General features: G+C 37.9%; 1 protein-coding gene across 4 annotated transcripts in view; it reads right to left on the bottom strand.

The window, feature by feature from the left end:
- Nucleotides 1-17,975, bottom strand: part of cadm1a (cell adhesion molecule 1a) — a 409,871-nt gene that overhangs the window by 96,451 nt on the left and 295,445 nt on the right. For all 4 annotated transcript variants that reach the window (XM_067608757.1, XM_067608756.1, XM_067608758.1 and 1 more), the window contains one exon: nucleotides 5,766-5,912. In XM_067608757.1, coding sequence (XP_067464858.1) covers nucleotides 5,766-5,912 — 147 coding nt within the window. The remainder of the gene's footprint in view (nucleotides 1-5,765; nucleotides 5,913-17,975) is intronic.

Below are 17,975 nucleotides of genomic sequence, written 5' to 3'. Positions count from 1 at the left end.
TGAAAGACACTATCAAGTTGCATTATAGGAAATGTATAAACCAATGTGCTTTGATATTGACCCATATTAGAAACTAAAAATACATATTTTCTTATTCTCTCTTTTGCAAATCCCCATTTTAATGGATATGGAATAGTCTTTATTGAGTGGTGTTTTTCTGGAGCGATGCCGTAAAGATGACATAGACATTTGAACTTGATAAAATTAACAGAACTGAAGAGCGCATCAGAACTGCTTTGGTCGGACATGAAGTGTAGTTGTAGGATGACTAATCAATGACCATGTCAGGTTACTCTGCATGTTACTACAGCCAGTTTTCAAAGCACTCCTTCCTCTCTCTCTCTCTCTCTCTATCTGTCTTTACTGTCTCCTGCTCTCCATCTCACACTCACAAACAAAATCCACTGCTGTGGATTTCAGACAAAGATGGCAGATGTGATATTTTGAAGGGGGCAATTTTGTTTTGAGGCAGCTTGGTGGAGGCCATGTCATAATGAAGCAGTGCAGCTGCAGCGAACTTGCCTGGGAGGGATCACATGAGATCAAGGAGCTCCACGTCAAAGAACACCTTGCCCTTGACAGCCAGCTTGTGGGAGTCGGCTCACCGTCGCTCGGCACAACAGCGGATAAATACAGAGCTCAGTTTAGCATACGTATGAGGGCTCTCTGTGAGTGTGCCCTTGTATAATATGAAGGGGGTGTGTTTGTAAGGCCGTAAACATGACTAAGGAGAGGGTGGTGGTAGTGGAGGAGGGTCTGGCACCGCAGGGGGCCTTGGAGTCACGGGTGGATTAGAAAGTAGAAAAAAACTCATGAGTGACTCAAGTCATGAGTGCATGCATAGTGTGTGTTTTTGCTTGTGCCTCAAGACTTTTACTGAAGAAAAAGGTCAAAAGATATAGAAATATTCTGTTTCAGAGATATTAGCTATTCCATAACATCTGGGGAGCTAATTATAGTGAACATGCAGCATAATGTTACAGCACTATGTGAGCATAGTCTGTCAGAAGGAAGTTTTATGGTGTTAAATGAAACACTACAAGGCGCTCTAGAATGGGAATTTGCAAATTAATCTTTACTTATTGCTTTAACCTTATTCTTTTGCTGCTTTAATTTCATTTTCTGTATATTCTTCCAGTTTCACCAGTCACAAATTAGCCGGACTAAGCAATTTTTTAACCAATAGGGAGAAGAGAGATCTAAAAACTAAGTTGTTACAGCGAATATGTTAGCAAACAACTGCCCACTTCCACATCCAGCAGACACAGAGCAACATTAGTTTTCACTTGAAGTGTGTCCGTCCACTTGACGTACAGTAGTGTGCAAAGGTTTTAGGGACTTTGGATGTTTAGATTCTTATCCATTATGCAATCATGGAGGTGTCTGATTGGTCCCAAATTTATTCTGCAGCACGACAACGACCCCAAAACATCCAGCCAGAGTCATAAAGAACTATCTTGAGAGACAAGAAGAACGAGAAGTCCTGCAACAGACGGTTTGGCCCCCACAGAGTCCTGATCTCAACATCGTCTGGTCAGTCTGGGATTAACATGATAAGACAGAAGCAACTGAGATGACTAAATCCACAGAAGAACTGTGGCAACTTCTCCAGACCCACTTGCCGAGTACCATGAAAAACTGTGCACAAGTGTATCTAGGAGAACTGGTGCCTGTTTTAAAGACATTTAAAGTTAGTTTTTGAAAGCATCCTCACTTATAGCACCCAAAACATTTGCACAGTAATGTATTTAAGTCCAATATTCAGTTCGTTTCGACACGTTTTCTGAGAAAAAAAAAAATCTGTTTCTTAATCCGCTGGATGCTCCACTTAACCAGCTTGTTGCTCATCTTGTCTGCCTGCTGTATCTGAAAAAGGGCCTAAGAGCACTGTCTTCTTTCAAACGGTGTCATCACTGTTGTACTTCATTTTTCAGATACTGCACTAGTGTCTCCTGTTAGCATGGCAACATCACTGTGCTCTGATCCCCGCAACTGCTCCTCATTCGTTCATTTTGACTCGACTACTGAGGCACCAAGTTATTTATAGATCTAAGTATTTTACCATTAAAACGTTATTCAAGTACACAGCATAACATACATTTTATACATAATGGAAATCTTGATGGCAGGTGACAAGGTAATTGGTCCTCTATACCTGCATATTTCTTGTTTTTTTTTTTTTAAACTAATATAGCGGAGGTTGTTGAATGAGCTCAGTGATGGCAGTGATTTTCTAAGTATTTATTAATGTATTACTATTATTCCAGCTGTAGTCCAGCTGTGTTCACAAGTGTTTGCAAATTAGTCTTTGTGTTTCTGGCTATGTTTGAATCAGTACCACTGAAAAAAGAACTTGTGTTTGCTACTGGGTTACCTGTACACACACACAAACACACACACACAAATTCATACTTGACATACTGACTGTGTTTTTTTATATTGCCGTTGGGCTTTGTTTCCATTTCTTTGTGTATTCTCAACTGAAATCAGTAATAGTATATCATCAAGCCTCATCACTGTTGATTTTTTATTGTTTTTCAGTGACTATTAGATTAGTCACTGATCTATTATCTATTATTTTTACATTATTTTAAAAAGGGGCAGAAAGGTTTGAACTGATTTGGACCCTGATTTAATGGCCTGAAACATCCGGAGGTTGTTTTACTGCTGCAAGAAGATGCTGAACATTAGACAAAGGTAACATCAATTCAAATATACACAGATATTAATTAATTACACTGACAGTGATGTTATGAAAGTATCTAATGTTTAAAATTACATTTCATCTAATTTTAACTCGCAATGATGGAGTGTAACAATTTCATTCAAATTCTAAATGAAAAAACAGAACATCTCTTTCTCTGCTCTCTCTGGGTTTCCATCAGTTGTTGGACAATGCATCTTTGTTTAGTGCCAGTATGTGGGAGTAGGGTTAGACACACACACACTCACACACACACACACACACACACACACACACACACACACACACACACACACACACACACACACACACACACACACACACAGGTCAGGCAGATAGAACAGCGAGAGGATCAGTAGCTAAAACAGTGAACTATAGCTAAAATAACAGCTAAACTCCATGTCTCCACTCCAAACTTCAAACTCACCCTGTCCTGTGTACAAGTTAAACTTTGCTTTTAGATGACACATACAAACCATTACGCAGACTCTCAGAACACCCTTTCTCCTATAAAGTAAATTTATATCCCACTAATTTGATTTTCTTTTCCAAACACATTTTAGAGGAAACAGAATGGCTGCCTGGATTCACTCACTGGCATATTTTTTTTTTTTTTTTTTTTTACTGAGGAAACAACCGTGACAACTGCATACAGAAATCATAGCGAGGAAATCAAGATAGACAGAAAAAAAGCACATGGCTTTGAGAATAGTGTCCTGTGCGTTGTCCACTTAAACATTTAGCTAAGGTTAGAGAACAATCATGGTATTGAAAAAGTGGGGCTTGGGTTAACCCAAACTCTAAATACACACTCTTACCCCAAGTGCTTTTAAGTGCCTAAACATGAACATTTATCATGCTGTACCAGTAGTGCATATTGTAAGAAAATGAAATACATTAACAGTGAACATTTTGCAGATATGTTCCATATACAATTTTCTTTGTTATTGGCAAAAACATTTCCTTTAAAAATGTATTCGCTAATGCAAATTACTTGCATATGATCACTTTTTCAGGAGGCAAGGTTAGAATATTATACAAACTGCTGAGAGCAATATAAAGTTATAAATGAATAAGTAAACATATGTCCACAACAACCTCTGCACATTTTGTACTTGCAACAGAATTCTACTGTTATATAGTTATAGAGGTCTACAATGTGTTCAATTCAGCACAAAAAAACCTGTCAAGACAGAGCACAGAACAGTGTATATCCAGTTAAACACAGCTAATTAGAGCTGTGACACGATAATTGGGCAGGATAAGAATAAACACAACAGGTCATTAAATGTTTAGGGCTATGAGCAGTTTTTTTTTTATCAAAGCAGACACATTGAAAGCGAAACATGTTTGCTAGATTGAATTAACTTCATTCTGAATTAATCCTGCAGCAGACATGTGGGTCAAACTTAATGCAGCTCCCATGAAGTACAAGTATCGTGAGAGAAAATTAATTAATGTTATGCAACTTGACTGCTGGCTCTATTCACATGCTTTGGTAAAGCTACACGTTTTATATTTGTGTTGATTTAAAAGCTTTAAATGTCTAAACTAATTTATAACTGTATGCAAAATGATCTGGTGAAACTGACATAAATATAGCACATGCATCACCGGGATTGATTTCCATGTCATATGATCACATCAAACTGCTTCATGCTGCAATCAAACATATGAAATATCAATTACGTAAAAGACATGGCAATGCTGACAGATCTCTCTCTCTCGCAGGAGATCATGTCTCCTACCAGTTACAACCTTCTTTTTCCTCATATAATACCCTCTTCCTCCCTGTTGAAAAGTATATGCTACGTACACTTTACTGTCAAATTTGATGTCTTTTAACACTGAGACTGTCTCTCCTGTGTCCTTTTGTCTAATATGTTAGATTTAGGGGAGTAGTTTGTGTTTCAAAAATGTCACACAGACAAATTCCTGTTCTCACAATATTTGTTGATTATATATTTATGTCTGTGCAAAGCAGCATGATGCTTTGCTGTTAAAGGTTCCTCAATGCTCTATTTAGGCCATTTCACCAAAATGGAAGCACAACAGGAAAACCTCCTGTAATTATGACTTGGGAGCATTCATACATTATTCCAATATTATAAAGTTAGCCCTGTGGTCCCACTGGGCTAGATACTTAAGCTTGAAGATCCCCTCCAGACATGTTTTGAGACATATAAAAATATTCTGCTCTGAATAATAATTTGAGTCTAATACATTTTTTTCCCACACACACAAAAAAAGTTGAATTACATCATTAAAATTCTTAAAATGACATCCGCTCCTTCTCCCTAATGTAAAAATCCAGAATCTATGAATATACAATAATGTTTCATTTCAAAGGTTTTACTGCTGGATACAAGATGTCTCCTACTTAACTGAGAAGTCTGTTCTTACTGTTTGTGCATTGGAGGCTTCATGTTTTCACATCAGACTCGTGTTGATGTCACAAATCATGCTTGTATGTATAGCTAAACTCACATTTTCAGTGAGCACAAAGAAGCTTTCCTCCTTCAGCAGATGAATGTGAAAACGGCCTTCTAGTGTCAAACTCTGCTCATGCGTTATTCTGCATAGTGAAGCTCAAACATGCAACTGAAGGAATTTTTTTGTATTTTTTTTGTATCATGTTACATATTTGTAGCAGAGCAAACCCTGATTCTGCATCGAGGCATTGACAGCCACAGTGTCAAAGAAATATAACACCTCCAAATTAAAAGTACTTTAGGGAAATAATAGTCCCATCAACTATAGTTAGGTTGATGTTTGTATGTCATTTTGTTCCACGGGGTCTCTCATCAGCAAGTTGGCATTGTTGCAATGTAAAGACTGACACAATTAAACTTGAAACAGTGATTGGCTGCTGTAGTGACAGCTTTGGTTGACATCTGGGTTCTTTCCATGTGGCGTTTACATGTTCTCCATCTGTCAGCATTGGTTTCCTCCAGTCTAACAGAGTAAACCAACCCTAAAAATGCACATTCAAGGACACAAGAGCATACCTTAATGAAAAGACGACAGTAGTGACAGTAATGTGACTCATAGTGGTACTCACGCCTCATGTCTCTGAAGTATATTGTCTGTCTGTTGGGGTTGAGCAGCTGGATAACCGAGTCGTCATTGTTCTTCACCCGACAGCTGATGATCGCCATCTCGCCCTCCACCACTGACACATTGTCTGTCACCAGGTTCTGACTCACCACTGGTCAGGACAAAGACAAGAACACATAGATTACCATGGTGTAAATGCAAAGAGACAAGGGACAGCCTTTTTTTTAAACAGCATTTTGGCGGAAAAAAAGATTTTTAAATGCACATGATTACAATAACTTTCAGGTGTGTTATTTGGAACCAAGATGGAGGTGTGGCTACATAAATAACTGGGAAGTAATATAAATGAAATCAGGGCTATAACAAGAGACAAAGCCACAGATTCAACCAGATCTATATACCTTATCTCACCACATATAAAACCTTATTATAATCTGACAGTTTTCTTAAACGAGCAATACATGAACGAATTTGGATGTTGAGAAGCCTTTATTGTGTTTCCCCACCAAGATCACGTAAGATAAATGTGAGACATCACAAGAAGATTGAAAGGATACAAAAGGCCCCACGCAAGAAGCACTCGTACCAACAGATTCCTTCTTAAAATGCACGAACGAGTGATTTAAGAACATTTGTGCCACTCATCAATTTTCTCCCTGTAGAATTTTCTCTTAGATACAAACAAAATTTACGAGTGGTCCAGACCTGTTGTATGTGTCATGAATAGATCATCTCTGCCTTTCTTCACTGCTGAGAAACACTTGTTTGACTTTCAACTATAATGTCCTAAATGGATTTAATTTGAGTTTAAATATGATACAGAAATTAACAACCCATCAAAAACTGGCAAAACAAACTTAATGCAAAATTGATATTCTGTTTACCATATCATCATCATCATGGCTGCCAACTCACTGAAAGGGTTTTTAGATTTTATGATTTTTATGGCCATATTTTGTCACAGAAACTTCTACATTTCAGTAGTTGCTAGGAGACTCCACACACTCCTAGAGCTGCCTCAGGTCTGTGTCCAGTATGATATGATGATGATGATGATGATGATGATGATGATGATGAGTATGATGTTTTGCAGCTGACAGTACAACATCATCCGTAGACTATAATACTCTCCTCTAATATCTCTGTGACTGTCATGTCTTGACTGCCTCCCATCAAAGTACTTCGCTTTAGAAAGATGTTTTTTAGCATCTAACTTCACGTCAAAGCATTCCCTCTTTATTTCTGTCACAGTACAGAGCTGTTCTAATGACATGTTAGCTGAATTCATATTTTGTTATCATTTCAGATGTCCTACTGTCACTCCTAAATTTGTTCCATGTTTGTCTTCTAATTTCTGAAAGCAAGACTTGAAGTTGTGCAGTGTTTTTACTCTTTGGGAACCTTTTTGACAATGAAACTCACCCACAAACAGAGCGGAACATGGAGCCTTATGTGGAGATTTTAGGGATGTGGATTATGTAAAAGATCACATCTCACAAACGCACACCTAGTAATAAACAGGTGACATTCATCAGGCTGAAAGTTACAAGAGTTTGTTGAATCCCATGTGGATTTTCATAATTCCCTCTTGTTGCTTTGTGCAAGAACAAATATAAGAGAAAAATAACAAAACAAACAAAAGCTTGGGAACCACTACTCCAGGACACACCTTTACAAAAAAGGAGTAAAGTCAATGGATTCATTAAGCTCAGTGAATGTTGTGACTTCAAAATGTTTGCAGAGTGTTCTTTTTAAATTCATTTTTAACCCACAATTTAAAGAACACACACCTTCCTATTCATGTTTATTGGTTATGTCCTGTTCATGTATAACATAACATTTGATGAGTGGTAACATGCAGCAGCTGGTGGACCAAAACCACTTAATATATGTCCAAGGATACATATATATATATATAGAGAGAGAGATGAGTGACCAAGGAAACTGCTCAACAAGCCTGTGGGCTGAGAAAAATTGGTCACATCAGTCATCAGTCATCAGCTACCACTTAGATTGCTGCACTTCCTTGTTTCACAAACAATATCTCTGCCTGAAGAATGAAAAATGGATCATTTCTAGGTCTCAGCTACGTTGACTTGAAAAACTACAGTAATAACATTTCAGACTTTGCTTTGGGGTTGCATCAATTGTTGTGGTTGACGGTAAGCCCTGAGTGGGGCTTTGGTCTATTTTAAATGAACAATACAAAACCAACACTTGGCAGCTTGCCAGTGGTGGCTACTCATGATGTTTGTCCTAGGTGCAACATTTTTATAGTGAGATGCACAAGAATGCTCCCAGACACACTCAAGGCTACGTGATCACAAATAGTAAAAGTGACAAAATTAAATCACCAGTTGTTGGAGACACATGTCACACTACATGTTGAACCAATCAAATCAACCAATATTAGCTTGTGGCCTTTCATGACCTATATGCTGTCCAAAGGTGATAAGGAAGGGCCAGAGGTGGACATCCAGGATTAGGGATGTCAACTAGCATGGTGTCATGGACCATGTTACAGATTTTGTCAAACTAGGCAATAGAAGCCAAAAAAAACCCTCCGAAAAACAAAAGAAACAAACATTCTTGTCTTTCCATTGTCCTGGACATAGATTTGGTTGTCTTTCACTATACACTATCAGGATAAAAAAAACAAATTACTTCTTGTCATTGTATACACAGTCCTGGCCTTTAATGGTCTCAGTAGATGGAATGGCCATCAAATTTAGTCTCCGCTGTCAAATGCTGATTAGTTTTTATGTGGAAAAGGATCACATTGCACCAGCATCCCACTTAAGAAATATGACAGCTATTATAAACCAGTGGGCCAATATGAAGCTACAACTTACTAATGAGGTTGGGGGATCATTGTATTTACACTTAATTTTAAAGAGCTCTGCTTATAATATGCTGACGATGTGTTGCTCTATGTTACCACATCAAATTAAGAGGCAGGGCTACATAAATTAAGCTACTTCTCTAGAATACACTAGATGTTATGGAGAGAGCTGCTGTTTTGCCAAGCTTTCAAGTTGAAGTTGAGAAAACAAAACAAAACAAAAAAAACCACCAACTTATGGATAGTCTTTTTGATAACCTGTTTCACTTTCTGCCTACATAGTTACGAAAATACATCAACTGCTAATTTGCATGCCTCAGTTGTCAAGCACCTCTAAATATCCCTGCCATTTAGGAGACGAGGATGAGGTAGGAAGAGAGAAATTGCATCCTCTGATGCTGACAGATAAGGATAGACAGCTTAACAAACGAGATTCAAATCAGCATCCCTTGGTGGCCCAAACACAGCCATAAATAAATGAGCCTCGATGTCTTTAATATTCACGACTGAACCTAATTTTTCAAAGATGTGCAGAGGTGGGCGGTAGAATGGGCATCTGGTTATGATAATACGCCAACACACTACAAAATGCTGTTCAAGGCATCCACTGAAGGTTACAAGGCAGCTGCAGGGTGCTGCAAGGTGTCTACTAAGTTGTGTTTTAAGCAAGTGGACGTAGCGGGAATGGCCACCTTGTCAGCTGCTTAATTGTTCCTGTTGTGCTAAATAAACAACTCTGACATGCTGGAAGATGGTACAGGGAGGCAGGAGGGCTTTACACTAATTAATGGCCAACAACAGCCATGTGCCGTGGCCACCTAGGACACTGTCAGAGGTCCCACAGAAAAAAAAGTCTCTGACATCGTGGTGGGCAAGCAAAAGCTGTTTAAAGCTGCAACATGAAGCTTTTTAACATTTCAGAGTGTAGTTTTGGCATAAAAGTCTTGAGGGGGAGGTGTGTCAGAGGGCCACCGTGAAGAGCAGAAGCAAAAAAAAATGTCACTGTTGATACTGGAACAGTTTCTTATTCACTGTCTCACACAGTGTCTACACAGGCTGCATAGCGAAAGCAGCATGTTAGCAGAGCAGCAGCTTCAGTCCTCCAACTGTGTCTACACATGATGTGTTCAGGCACAGTAGGCTATTGAGTGTGTCCCCTGTGTTTTGGCAGCACTCAGAGCCCAGCACACAATTGCTGTAGTTATGAGTGCAAAACGGAGGAAAACAGACTTGAAGATATGGGTGTAAAGTACGAATGAAACCAAATCCCAACTTTTTTTTTTCGCTTTACCAAGCAACAACAATAAAATTAACACTGATACATGATTCTTAGTCAAAGAGCTAAACCCTGAAAATAAACTGGCTTCAGTTTTTTGACTTCAGTTACAGTGTGGGTGTTGCTTATTTCTTGATGCTTACTATATTTTGCAAACTAACAGCTTTTGTGCCGTAGGCGGACAATTACAAGGACAATTTAACTTGACAATTGTTTATTGTAACCCATTAATTCTTGCTGTTTATGGTCATTATTTATACTTCTGAAAGCCTAACTTGGTCTAGGAACAAAAATACATTTGCCTTGCCTCATTAATACATTTTTTGCAAGGTGCAAGTTTGTACAGTGTGTGAAAGCACTATAAACTTTTATCACTCTAAATTATATATAAACAAATATGATATTTTATAAATCACCAGTCATTCATTTGGTTATGACCATGACAAATGAACATGATCCATTGTTTAGCTGGGATTTGACTATCAAAGTATCAGAAATAGAGCGAAGCAGGGATTTAAGAAAGAGGGCCAAAGCTAAATGTGGTGATTTGTGACTTTGTAATCTTATGATCACAAAAGAAAACATTCATGTCCTTCCAGTAAAATCAAATTATTATTCCAGAGTTTAAAAGGACCCTAAATAATGTCAGAATATTTCCTTGTGATGGCAGAGCAAAAATTTTGTGAGCACAAGAAAACTCAAAATGACAAACTAAACACATGTCCTCTCTGTCCTTTTGTAAAATAAAAGGTGGAGCTCTGTGTTGATGTTTTTCAATGCAGACTGGATGCATTCACTATGCTTCCTCAGTAACTGGGCCTTTTTGATAGCTCAACAAAAAGTGTGACACATCAAGTTAACCAACTAATGGGCAGAAGAAGAAGACTAATAATTCCTTCAAAGAAAACTCTCCCATTGACGCTTTTAGTGAAACAAAATTATATACCACTGAAAGTCCTGCAGAGCAGTATGAGAACAGTAGAAGATAAACTCTCATATTTGAAACAGACATGATAATGGTGCATCAGAGATATTGGGAGTAATATATAATTACTAGTCTGAGCTGCACTTAATGCATTCCTTCAAATGTTTAAATCTATCACTTAATTTGCCTTTTAGCTGCTGCATTTACACACAAACACAAAGGCACTATTACCGTCCATTTGTCCACTGAACAGATGAAAAATCAGAAGTCTAACAGAAGAATCTGAGCAGGTAGTTGAGAAAAAATAATCCAATGTAAAGTGTATTGGAGGCATCATGGAAAAGTTAGATGGCAAATGTCTAGCTCAACCTCCCAACAGAGTTAGTATTCAGCAAAGCTTTAAACTGCACATGTTTTCAATCTCCCAAGCAATATGAGATACAATATATTGTCTGGAAACTATCTGCATCCATCTATCCCTGGAAACCATGCACTACATGGTCGGGAAAAAGGAATAAATCACTGGCAATCATTTACTGGCCTGATAGGCTATGCAGTCAAAAACCACAGGGGCTTCTGGAAAATATTATTAGATTATAGGACGGCCTAATGACTGGAGAGTTATTGTTCACTAGGAGCGATAAAATACGTATATGATTTCCTATATACAAAAAGCAAAAAGCTACCAGCTTTCATTGATATCAGAACAACATGAAAATCAATTTAGAGACTTGTTTGAGATAGAAAATATGAATGAACTTTTGTTTTATTTCATCTGTTTTATTTTTTATGACATTTGAGTTTTGAGTTGGTTGCTTATCAGTAACCTCTAACACGAAAACACAAAGGGGACAAACCAGCTCGAAGGACCATGGTAAATAAAGGCAACGCAATGTACCAAAATTAACTAAGGAATAGAAACTAAGGTGGCAGCCTTTATAATGACTAGCAGCAATGGACCTAGGTGCTTCCAGTCAGCCCAAATGAATGGCCCTGCCCACCAATTGCATGTAGCTGCAACAGTACCTGTGTCCTGGCCCCCCTCCTGATGAGCCCACTCTGTTCTGATTGGTTAACCCTTGTAACCAACAGTAATAGTAGCATTCACTTCTTTCTCTTGTTCTGTTCTCGAAATGGAAACTTCTCAAATACATCCATACATATTCGAGATGAAATATGTGAGTGGACAACCTGAACAACTAATTGAACAACATTAGCAACAAAGACTACGGAACAGATGGCCATTTGTGGACATGTACAAACAATCTGACAAAGAAGAGGAAGTAGAGGTAACTTTGCAAACAAAGCATTCAGACCAAGCTGAAGCCCTGAATTTGGACTTCCAGGGAGCATTTTAAATATGGTCACCTCATGTTTTGGAACTTTGATCATGTTTAACATTGACATGTGATGTTATAACAGTATAAAAATAACTGAGTGTCTGACAATATACTTTGAATTTATATACAACTAAATCTCTGTATTTGAACATCAGATACAATGCATCACTAACAGTCTAAACTGACCACTGCTTACATCTGCATTTCCACAATAATTTAAATTAAATATGAATGAAATGAAAATAACTGATGAATGGGGCTGTGAATCAAACCTCAATAGTTTTATGGTACTGACCACAATTTGTCAGTTGCGTCAAGAATCAAAAACAGTATAATGTCAAACAGTGACATCCTGATTTATATAACGCAAAGTTATTATATAGCTGCTTAGTAAGCTTTTGAAAAAAGTATAGTATATGGTATAGTATATATTTTGTTATCTGTACTAAAAAATGTATTGTATTGGCATTAGTGTTAAAAAATAAAATAAAACCATGCGCAGCCCTAGTGATGGATTAATTCCAAGTCTTTATAAGTTAAATTTATTGATACTTGGTGTGCAATAAAAGGGTTAAAACATGCTGCAAAAATAGCAATATCTTCCGTTACATGAAGCTGGTGTTCAATAAAGCTTTGACACCATGTTTTTTTTTTTCTCTCTCTTGGTAATACTGTAGGCCTTTAAAAGCATGTTATACTACAAATACAAACAGATAAGGTTAAAACCATCAAAGTGCGTCTTTCATGTTTTATGTCATGTACCTCTGATATTTCCAACTTTTTCAACGGCCAGTAACATATTTGGCCCATGGCGCTGAAAAGGGGCTAGATTTCTGCCTTTGGCCATCCGTGTCAAAAAGTTGGAGTAGCAAATCCTAGATTAAATTTGTCAGACAATGACAACCCACATTGCACTGTACAAAGCTAGCCAGAGGCCCAAATTCACTAAGATTGCAATAAAAGGGAAAATGCCATGTTCCATTTGCCTAGGCTAACAGCCATATGTTTCCATTTGATTCAATAAGAAATGTATGCATATTAAGTTAGGTCACACAGATGGCCACCATGACAGTGAGAAAGAGTTTCATTAGGAAACAGACCCCACTGTAATGACCCCAAACTGCATCGGCACATTATCTTGGATATGTTCGTTGACTCACTAGATGAGGTTTTGCTTATCGATTTTGTTTTGCACATAATGACTCACTTGTACACAGGATTGAAGGATAAAAAGGTTGTTGGAAATATTAAATATTAATCCACACATCAGTCTGTCGTTGTATTTTTCTCCCATCCCAGCTCTCCCTGTGGTGTTACTAGTTGTAATAGCACTAATATTGCTTTTTTTTTTTTAGTTCTATTTTTCGACATGCATTCATTCATACCCTGTCTCAATCAGAAACATGATGCAACACAAAGCAATAACATACAGTAACGTACATTTTCGTAATTTATGTGCTTAACAATTGTGTGCCATGCTTTTCTCTGCACTGCTTGTCATCATCAGAGATATTAACTTCCCTTTGACATTTCAAGGAACATGTGTATCCAAGTGCATGAACAGCATACCTTCATTTTCTCCTTTTTTCTTTGTGTGGCTCCTGCTGATAAAATGACAAATTAGTGTCATGTGTGTGTGTGAGAGAGAGAAAGAGAAAGAGAAAGAGAAAGAGAAAGAGAAAGAGAAAGAGAAGAGAGAGAGAGAGAGAGAGAGAGAGAGAGAGAGAGAGAGAGAAAGTATAACTGAATGTGTTTGTGTTTTGCCAATGTCTGATTGCAGTCAGCCCTGTTTGATTGCATTTTTTAACAGACGTATGTGAACACATCTGATTGTATGTCTCTGTTTTGACTGCAAGGAGTTGATTTTGAATGACTTTATAAGTACAGCATTACTACCTATGAAGGCGTTTGTTACCAAAATAATGTTTACATGATGTCATACACAGTAATGATGCAGTAGATACCATACCTTAATGTAAATGTATTGGCCCACCCTGCAGCCAAACCTGAGCGGGCCCCTATCTGACAGCATTTTATTGGCCGAGTCTAAAAATTCATTCAGTGCAACAAAGACTGGACTGTTACATCAACTGATCCATCGTGGTCAAACCAGCCCTGATCCATGATAGATCAGGATTTAATAATGAATTAATCTACTTGTGTGAAGTGCAATATGAAGTGCAGCACACACCAGGCATTAGTTAGCCAACATCACACACACAAACAAAACATCAAAACTCCTGCCCTATGATAAAGCACAGCTGACTGCAATCCACACTATAAATCACTAGTAGCTGCTTGATAAATCTAAACTACTCCCACAATTATTTCATCATAGAAATACTTTACACTGCCAGGAACTGCTGGCTGACAGAGTCTTTAAACCTCTCTTCACCGATAAAGCACAGCTTTTAACACTCATAATGATGTTAGAAATGTGAGAGGATATGAAAGGAGCAGATGATAAAAAGCACAAACCCTTGTTAGGGAAATAACTGCATTAATCATACGACTGTGTGATCAGCTATGTATGTGTAATCATATAAACCGTGTGTTTAATCTACGCATGGAGACTGAGTTCTGCTGTGTGTGAAAGCCTTGACAGTGGATGATGGTGAAAGGACCCAGTAGAAAAGAAACTTAGTAAGCAACAGTTTGTTTTTTTGGACAGGTCATAGACAGACATTCATTTGTAGAAAGCTAAGGCAAAGAGTGCATGAACATAACACATGCGCATAACTTTGATTGGACAGTATCACCCCACTCTGAGCACATGAGAACAGCAAATACTGGTAACCAAAGTGGAGATTATTGTAAGTGACAGAGACATATGATGCTCCAAAACTTATCCTTGAAGGTTTCAGAACCTGTTGCCTATGTGACTGGCCACAGCTGAACAAAGCCTTCCTTATCAAATCTTACCAAATAAGTATACTTGTGTGACAACCTATTTGGTATAAAATTGATCCTGTAATCTCATTCAGGGCCTCTCATTGCTATAGTGCCCATGCGGCCCACGTACATGTACAATTTGTGTTACTCATTAAAGGTAGTTTGATTGCAGATACTGTGTCTTCGGTATTTAACTACCTCTCTCACCTACTTCCTAGATCGGCTGACCTTTCAGATGCTTCAACACTCTCCAAAACTTAATCTCTGTTAAATCCATACATAATGAAATCTCCAAAATTTAACACACAATCTCCAAATCTTCACCAAATAGGTGAAAAATCTGGCATTATTAAAACTTCTCCCTTAAGTATTTTACTACAGAATAACCATCCAAAACGCATCCGTGATCAGCGGGCATCTCTGCACCTGTCAGTGTGTGAGTGTGAAGGATGGGGGCAGTAAGCCTGGTAAAAGGCCTAATAGTAATAGACAGAGTGTATAAATACAGGGTTGTTCAAAGGCAGGACCCAATGGTATTGCGCCCCCCTTGCCTCTCAACTCAGGAACAATTTATGAAAATTTGTCAGTGCAACTCTGAGTAACTCATAGTATTTTCAGTACTATTGGTTTGATGTGACCAGGTGGTAAAAATGGCACAAGATATTAAGTAATTCTTATTGGTGAGTCTATACGGATAGACACATGCATCATTAGCAGTTCGACTAGGCTGCTAATGGTGGAATGAATTAAATTTAGGCTCTGAATTAGTGTCAGATATGTCAGATTTAATTTACTGAGTAAGACATGGGAATACAGCTGTGATCAAGATCTTCAGGGCTGGGTACTGTGTGAATGCCTTTTATCTTTGAGATGAGTTGAGAGATTTGCTTCTAGAGTTAATCATCCAAGATTACAAACAGCAAGGAAACCAGCAAGACTTTACTATTCAAAATGTATTTGATGCATTACTACTGAGTTGCGGTTGAAGTCTGTCATTCCAACCACACTATGTGAGAACAGAACAACTCTTTGAGCAAGGACTTAGTGTGTGAATGCTGTGTTAGTGCAGACGACTGACAGCTAGAGGCAACCAAGAAAAGGTCAAGATCCTTGTATAGCCTGACCACTTCAAACAGCGGAATCCCTCTTGGTGAGGATTTGAAGGAGGCAGTTCAGTTAATTTGTATGTAGGTTACAACTGTTTAGAGGGAAGCTCAAAGAAAATAGAATTTATGGTAGATAATCCCATTGGTCAGTTGAGTGATTAGACTCACAATGATCCATGTTTCCCCAGTGCCTCATGTTAATACAGCAGCAATGTCGAATGCTAGTAATTTATAAACGTGACCTAGCGGGTCAAAGGCATTATGCAAAGTGAGATGACAGAGGCAGAAACATTCAAAAAGAGTCTCTGTGGGATATAGTTCCACAGTGTTGTTGGAACCAAACGATTTAACTTAAGTGTACTTTCAAATAAGAAAATCTTGGAACTACATGCTTTATGTCAGAGTTCTGTACAACCTGTAAATAACTAACACAAGTAATGAAATTAATAAGGTTAAAGAAAGTTCAGAAGTTTGTCAAATTACTTTAAAGTCCAACTGAAATTAAATTAGATTTTTTTCTCTACTACAGCATATCAGCTCTGTAAATCCCTTGTGTTCTCCTTTGAGAAATTATCAGACGCCAAAAGGGAAACATTTATATTTCAAATTATTTAATTTAATTGGAGTCTCAATAGAGCAAATCAAATCTTGAATTAAGCAATAACATGGCATTTCATCATTAACAGAACAGACGGTCACACTGAGCCTGATTGCATCCTGCTACACAACACAAGAGCCACAGACTCTGAACGACAACCCACATTAGCTTTTCTGCTAAGTCACTTTCTTATCTAACTTACAAACATGAACACACGTCTTGTCCTACACCTTAGCTTGTTGAACGAGCCACCAAACAAACATTCAATGGGAAAAAGTGCACTGCTAATGTCAGCTGACAGGCCAGATAGCTAAAAAGCTGCTAATCTGCAGCACATTAAACAGCATGTAAACATACCAGAAAATAATGCTTTGGACCTGTTAGTTGCTCTTCAAAATCCCTGTTAGCAACACGCTGTCTAACCATGACTGTAACTACAGTAGTTTGTTTACTCTGTCGTTGTTACATACAATTTAACACTGGTAGCCTGCCAGCTAACAAACGTGCTGACGTGCCCCCACAGCCGGCTGAGACAAAAAAAAGTATATCTGATATTTTCTGACTTTTGTGTTTCATTTCATCCATTAATGGCTGTGAGCTCATCAAGCTAATACAACATGTTAGCTACACTTTGTCTCTTTAGCTCTTCCCACTAAACACTGTGCATCATTTTGCGACACATGACATGCAGGGATGCAGATGATTTGTGCAGTCAGGGAGAAATAGAGGAAATTTCTTGATAAATTGCATTTGAAAATAACTGCTAAATACTAAAGGTTTACACAACAGAGTGAGTTTGACTGGACAGCAGAACTCGAATTACTCTACAGTGTTTACTAGCCTTTTACTCCTGCCACATCTTTTTTGAGAAGTTGTAAATATCCTGCTAAAATATGTTGCAATCATTTTAAAATTAGTCACAAATTACTCAGCAATTATTACAATTGTTACTTGAAATATTGAAAAATGACTTGGTTTATCATTATTACAAGATGCTTACATGTTGTATATGTTGTTACAACAAGAAGATCCTGTGTGTGTGCAGCAGGTGCCCCCATAAGAAATCCACACAGAATTTTCAGTAACAGGCCAGCACTTTTAACAGCTTTTACCTCTTAATGATTTATATTTTTTGTTGAGCTGCTCACAAACTTGTATTGTTCTACTATTAATGCTTCGTGTACCCTTTTATGCGTTTATGAGTTTTGCTGAGAGTGAATGAGTGAGTGAATGGT

This window comes from Thunnus thynnus, chromosome 13 (genome assembly GCF_963924715.1).
Source record: "Thunnus thynnus chromosome 13, fThuThy2.1, whole genome shotgun sequence".
Lineage (NCBI taxonomy): Eukaryota > Metazoa > Chordata > Actinopteri > Scombriformes > Scombridae > Thunnus > Thunnus thynnus.
This window is presented reverse-complemented; position numbering and strand designations above follow the sequence as displayed.